Here is a 7,272-nt window from a genome sequence, read left to right as displayed (position 1 = left end):
TTATTTTCTTGCTGTATCAAACTGGTTAAATTAAGATCCTACATCTGTAATCTGTAGTAGCCTCTGTGCTAGAGCTGAGACGACAGGCAAGCAGAAGGAAACAGAGAAGGAGTACGAACTTGGAGACTTTTGATCTCTATTTCTCTGTAAAAAGTCCATGTTGCCAACATCTCCTCAACAAATAAATGCGGTATTCAGGGTTGGGGTCAATTCCATTTAAATTCCGGTCAATTCAGATAGCACGCTGAGAGAGCGAGAGAGAGAGAGAGAGAGAGAGAGAGAGAGAGAGAGAGAGAGAGAGAGTGAGGACCTGAGGACCTGAGATTTGGATGAAAAGGTCACCAGTGTCAGGGAGGCAAGGATGAAGAACTATGAATGAGGAAGTCTGTAGCTCAGTTGGTAGAGCAGTGGGTTCGTTTCCCATGGGGGGCCAGTATGAAAATGTATGCACTCACTAACTGTAAGTCGCTCTGGATAAGAGCGTCTGCTAAATGACTAAAATGTACAAATGTAAAATGAAGTGAGAAAGAGATGCGGCCCAATTTACAGTAGATTAACTGGAATATTTACTTCCGGTGTACTGGATGGAATGTAATAGTGATATAACTCTTCATTGCATGTTCACATAACCATGAAATTGGATGTTTGTTTGTGTATTGATGTTTAGATGACATTTTTGTTCAAATGTTCCTTGACTAACATCATCGTATTTTCCAAATTTAGTTTTAAAAGGTTAAAATTAATTGCCATATGTTAATTGTTATATGCTTTTTGTGAGACAGTCAGAGATGTAACACAAATAGCTATCAGCCAGTCTCCACAAAGCAAATCATCAGTCAATGGAAAAATGTCAAGTGCATTTGATGAATAATTTGTCAATTAAACAGTCAGTTAAATAGATAGCCTATCAGTCAAGGTATAACAGACTAACATTTTATTTGATTACTTTTATATTGTTTGATTACAAACATATTTTCTCTGTGTTAAATACATTTATGCTAATGTTAAAATATTCTGTTTTTACAGGGGGGCTTTTATTTTGAAACGTAGACGGTGAAATCTATGCACATGTCACGTCACGTGACGATGTTTCAGGAAGCACTGATAGTTCACTGGAAAATGTTAGACTAGCTAGCTAATATTTGAGTGTTAAGAGCATTTTAACTGCTTTGCAGCCTGTAAAGAGAGTAATGTTTACAAACTGTTCCCTCGGACATTATCATATTATCATTGCTGTGGTTATTTGGTCCATTTGTGTAGACTCGCGAAAAATCAGAGGAATTTCTTTATCGTGTAAGTCTTTCCCGAAGTAAACAAATGTTATGCTGTTGCAAGATTAGCTAACTAGCCAGGGGTACTGGATTAGCTAGTAAACAAAGAAGCCTCTTAGCATACCTTTACCATACTGGCATGTTTTACCAAACTAGGCCTACTGAACGAATTGAAGTAGCTTATGTTAGCTATCTAATTCGTTTTACAATATTAAAACATTTCAATTATCATTTGCTTTGTGCAAGTGTTGTGACTGTCAACAATATGCACCTGTCATTGATTCACACATTCAGCCTGGCAATAGGCTAACATGTAGAATGCTTTTAGAATAGAGTAGAATACATCTTTATATTTTTACTTGCATGGACATTGTGTCAGCCCTGGGATTTGAACCGGCAACCCTCTCGTTATGTGGCCCATCTCTCTAACCTACCGCCGACCCCAGAATGAGCTGTAAAGTCAATACCATATGAGACTGTAATCAAATGATGATTGAGACAGTGTGGAATGAAAGAGGGAGATCTGATTAACATAAAGTGGCAGAAAGGGTAGCCATTTTGATTCCCCGCCATTGGGGAGACATGGGTAGGCAGATGTGTTAACCGCTAGACAAACCAACTTTATAAGTCAAGAATGTCAACACAACACACACATGATGTTTGCTTAGATTTTTTTCCCTCTCTCTCCATTTTAACAGATAAGAGGTTTTACAGAGAAAGAAAGTCCTTCCTGTGTATTGATGGGTCCAAAATGATCCCTTTTGACCAGGTGAATGACGACTACTGCGACTGTGCGGATGGGTCAGATGAACCAGGTAAAGAGGCTCGAGGTACAGGTTGCCCCTAACCACAAATATACTATTAGGGCCAGTATTCAAAAAAAGTGCTGATCTAGGATCAAGTCCCCTCTTTCCATGTCATCTTAATCCATTATGACCGTAAAAAGGCTAAACTGATCCTAGATCAGTACATTGCGACGAGGATGAGTTGAATAACTTCTGCACACCTGAAGTTACGTTTCAGATCACAGGTACAGTTATATAGACGAAGCTAAAAACTAAAGTGAACTGGTAGAATGACTCAGTCACATAGACCATCTTCAAGACGTTCTGTAGGCATGCAGCCAAACAGCTGTGTTGTAGCACATGTAAGGTAAGGGGGGGGTGATTGACTGCTGGCTGGTTATAAAATGTAATCAAATTTCAGCTCGCCTTTAAGTTTGGTATAATCAATGACTTCCAGATATTTCGATGGGTTGACTTTGTAACTGTAATTGAAGTCCTTGTTTTTAGAGGTGGTAAGTTACCCATGGTAAGTGGGTGGTAAAACCATTATTTACCTGGCTGGTATAGTGATAAAGAATGGTCTACCTGTCTCTATGATCAGGTTTACTTGAGCAGGGAGCACAGAGAGTGTACAGAGACAAGCAATGTCACTGGTCTGACAGTGCAAAGACAACAGCTCTACTGATGCTTGACTATCAATGCAAAGATCTTCACACCCCTGGTTTTGATTTAGTTTATATTCATGGAATATACACACTTGCTGAGATTTCAAGTTCTCAAGAGTTCCTTTGAACTCAAGGATCTATGTTGCAAGTGAAAACAAAATCAAGGGTGTCAAACTCATTTTGCCCCAGGGGCCACATTCGATCATTGCTACACAACCATTTTCAGGTCTTGCCATAGATGTTCAAGCAAATTTAAGTCAAAACTGTAACTCTGCCACTCAGGATCATTCACTGTCTTCTTGGTAAGCAACTCCAGTGTATATTTGGCCATGTGTTTTAGGTTATTGTCCTGCTGAAAGGTGAATTCATCTCCCAGTCTCTGGTGGAAAGCAGACTGAACCAGGTTTTCCTCTAGGATTTTGCCTGTGGTTAGCTCCATTACGTTTATTTTTTATCCTGAAAAACTCCCCAGTCCTTAATGACTACAAGCATACCCATAACATGGTGCAGCCAACACTATGCTTGAAAATATGGAGAGTGGTACTCAGTAATGTGTTGTATTGGATTTGCTTAGCCAATTATTTTGCAGTATTATTTTAGTGCCTTTGTTGCAAACAGGATGCATGCTTTGGAATATTTTTTATTCTGGTCAGGCTTCCTTCTTTTCACTCTGTCAATTAGGTTAGTATTGTGGAGCAACTACAATGTTGTTGATCCATCCTCACTTTTCTCCTATCACAGCCATTAAACTCTGTAACTGTTTTAAAGTCACCATTGGGCTCATGGTGAAATCCCTGAGCGGTTTCCTTCCTCTCCGGCAACTGAGTTAGGAAGGACGCCTGTATCTTTGTAGTGACTGGGTGTATTGATACACCATCCAAAGTGTAATTAATAACTTCACGATGATCAAAGGGATATTCAATGACTGCTTTTTACATTTTTACCCATCTACCAATAGGTGCCCTTCTTTGTGAGGCATTGGAAAACCTCCCTGGCCTTTGTGGTTGAATCTGTGTTTGAAATTCACTGCTCGACTGATGGGCCTTACAGATAATTGTATGTGTCGGGTACAGAGATGAGGTAGTCATTCAAAAATAATGTTAAACGAAGAGTGAGTGCAACTTATGTGACTTGTTAAGCACATTTTTTACTCCTAAACTTATTTAGGCTTGCTATAACAAAGGGGTTGAATACTTATTGACTCAAGACATTTCAGCTTTTCATTTTTTTCCATATTTTTTTGTTGAAAAAACAAAATTCCAGTTTTATATTATGGGGTATTGTGTGTAGGCCAGTGACCAGAAATATCAATTTAATCCATTTTAAATTCAGGCTGTAACACAACAAAATGTGGAAAAAGTCAAGTGGTGTGAATACTTTCTGAAGGCACTGTATTTCAGAGATTATTAACGAGCCTGACACAGTCAAGAAACTGTATGAATGTATGTTCATTATCATTTCTACACAGTTTCCATTTTAGTATGAGTCATTTTTAAAGAATGAGTGAGTTTGTTCCCCCTCCCCCATTTTTGTCTCCTTTATTTATTATCTCAAACCGTCCGCGGGCCAGATTGGACCCGGGCCGTATGTTTGACACCCCTGTACTAAATGAATCTGCTGGCACAATGAAGGAATATAATGTTAGACTGGGTGATGAGGAATAGAGTGAGCGGTAGAGCGAATACAACTAGACCCTCTTGTTCAAATATTATAGCAACCTTAGTTCAATACCTAGCGACCTAATCAAGAGATTCAAATATTATAGCAACCTTAGTTCAATACCTAGCGACCTAATCAAGAGATTCAAATATTATAGCAACCTTAGTTCAATACCTAGCGACCTAATCAAGAGATTCAAATATTATAGCAACCTTAGTTCAATACCTAGCGACCTAATCAAGAGATTCAAATATTATAGCAACCTTAGTTCAATACCTAGCGACCTAATCAAGAGATTCAAATATTATAGCAACCTTAGTTCAATACCTAGCGACCTAATCAAGAGATTCAAATATTATAGCAACCTTAGTTCAATACCTAGCGACCTAATCAAGAGATTCCTGGGGAGGCTAAGAGGCAAGGTTCCGCCATAATCCGAGAGGAAGTTGTCTATCGCTTTAATTGAACTATAGGACATTATTTCTGCTATAGCCAAATTGGGCAATTGGGCAAACTTTTCACTTCTTCAGATTTAATGTAATTTTTTTAGAAAACATTTAAACATAAAATTACATCTTTAGGTTTGGAAGTTTGTTGTTAATGGTGAAAATGATGATCAGATTCAGTACGACCCATCTAACCATCTGCCCCTGAAAATTTGGTCTGGTCCCAGAAATTAAACATCCGTGTGATTATTGGCAGGACACTGCCACCCTAAGAGCGATTGTGGAATTGCATGTATTTTCCTTCACAACCCATTCAAGGTTCAAGATTTAATGTCACGTGCACAAGTACAGTGAAATGCCTTTCTTGCAAGCTTCATATGAATTATAAAATCAGATAAACTGGTTCAACATGAATTATTATTCCATTGAAAATCTGCTTCCAATGATTACCTTAGTAATGAAAGGCAGTCATCACAGACTTATCTTTGAACTTTGCACTTTGCCCTCTTTAGGCACTGCAGCCTGTCCTAATGGCCGATTTTACTGCACCAACCTTGGCTACCGCCCTCACTACATACCATCTTCACGTGTCAATGATGGCATCTGCGGTAAGGTTTTCCCTATTGTGCATGGCTAGCAAACTGTAGTGTACTGTACTGCATTGTACTCTAATACACTGCAATGTACTGTAATGTACTGCACTGTACTGCACTGTACTCTAATATACTGCAATGTACTGCAATGTACTGCACTGTACTGTACGGTACTGTAATTTACTGCAATGTACTGCACTGTAATGTACTGTACTGTACTGCACTGCACTGCACTGTACTGTACTGTACTGTACTGCAATTTACTGCAATGTACTGCACTGTACTGTAATGTACTGCACTGTACTGTAATGTACTGCACTGTACTGTAATGTACTGTACTACACTGTACTGCACTGTACTCTAATGTACTGCACTGTAATGTACTGCACTGTACTGTACTGTAATGTACTACACTGTACTGCACTGTACTCTAATGTACTGCACTGTAATGTACTGCACTGCACTGTACTGTACTGTACTGTACTGCAATGTACTGCAATGTACTGCACTGTACTGTACTACACTGTACTGCACTGTACTGTAATGTACTGCACTGTAATGTACTGCACTGTAATGTACTGTACTATCCTGGACTATATGCATGTTGAACACATTAGTTACAGTGTTACTACCTCTACTTTATTAAGCCAGTCATGCTCTTGTGTAGATGTTGATTAGGTAGTTCAAAGACCAGGGCTAAGTTATTAACAATCATCCTTTGATCCTTCACATTGATGCTACGGCCTGCGTTCATATTGCTATCCATTATGATTCCCACACTGTTGTTAAACTAGACTACAGACGTCAGCTGTGACTACAGTGGGAGTGAGCTCCACTCCAGTAGGAAGAACACTGTCTCAGAGATGTCCCACTGGTTGGCTCTTCTCTTTGAGAACACATTTTGAATGCTGTCAAAGATTGACAGCTTGGAAGTTGTTATACCCGCTGCCAGTCCCTTTAGTCGAGGTAACAAACTGAGAGATGGAGAGGCAAAACAGTCAACAAGACTCCCCCCCGCCCCCCTCATCCCCCCCTCTCTCCTCCTATGAACAACATTCTGTCTTCATCATCTCTCTCCTCCTATGAACAACATTCTGTCTTCATCATCTCTCTCCTCCTATGAACAACATTCTGTCTTCATCATCTCTCTCCTCCTATGAACAACATTCTGTCTTCATCATCTCTCTCCTCCTATGAACAACATTCTGTCTTCATCATCTCTCTCCTCCTATGAACAACATTCTGTCTTCATCCTCTCTCCTCCTATGAACAACATTCTGTCTTCATCATCTCTCTCCTCCTATGAACAACATTCTGTCTTCATCCTCTCTCCTCCTATGAACAACATTCTGTCTTCATCCTCTCTCCTCCTATGAACAACATTCTGTCTTCATCATCTCTCTCCTCCTATGAACAACATTCTGTCTTCATCATCTCTCTCCTCCTATGAACAACATTCTGTCTTCATCATCTCTCTCCTCCTATGAACAACATTCTGTCTTCATCATCTCTCTCCTCCTATGAACAACATTCTGTCTTCATCCTCTCTCCTCCTATGAACAACATTCTGTCTTCATCATCTCTCTCCTCCTATGAACAACATTCTGTCTTCATCATCTCTCTCCTCCTATGAACAACATTCTGTCTTCATCATCTCTCTCCTCCTATGAACAACATTCTGTCTTCATCATCTCTCTCCTATGAACAACATTCTGTCTTCATCCTCTCTCTCCTCCTATGAACAACATTCTGTCTTCATCATCTCTCTCCTCCTATGAACAACATTCTGTCTTCATCATCTCTCTCCTCCTATGAACAACATTCTGTCTTCATCCTCTCTCCTCCTATGAACA

General features: G+C 39.5%; 1 protein-coding gene across 1 annotated transcript in view; it reads left to right on the top strand.

Annotated features, from left to right (window-relative positions):
- Positions 1–1,096: 1,096 nt before the first annotated feature.
- The window catches only part of LOC121571048 (glucosidase 2 subunit beta), a 257,435-nt gene continuing 251,259 nt past the window's right edge, over positions 1,097–7,272 (top strand). The window contains exons 1-3 of the mRNA XM_041882290.2: positions 1,097–1,293; positions 1,970–2,086; positions 5,339–5,434. Of these exons, the coding sequence (XP_041738224.1) occupies positions 1,191–1,293; positions 1,970–2,086; positions 5,339–5,434 (316 nt within the window). The 5' untranslated portion in view covers positions 1,097–1,190. The remainder of the gene's footprint in view (positions 1,294–1,969; positions 2,087–5,338; positions 5,435–7,272) is intronic.

This window comes from Coregonus clupeaformis, unplaced genomic scaffold (genome assembly GCF_020615455.1).
Source record: "Coregonus clupeaformis isolate EN_2021a unplaced genomic scaffold, ASM2061545v1 scaf0154, whole genome shotgun sequence".
In the NCBI taxonomy this organism is placed as follows: Eukaryota; Metazoa; Chordata; class Actinopteri; order Salmoniformes; family Salmonidae; genus Coregonus; species Coregonus clupeaformis.
Note: the sequence above shows the minus strand (reverse complement) of the source record. Positions and strands in the feature narration are given on the sequence as shown.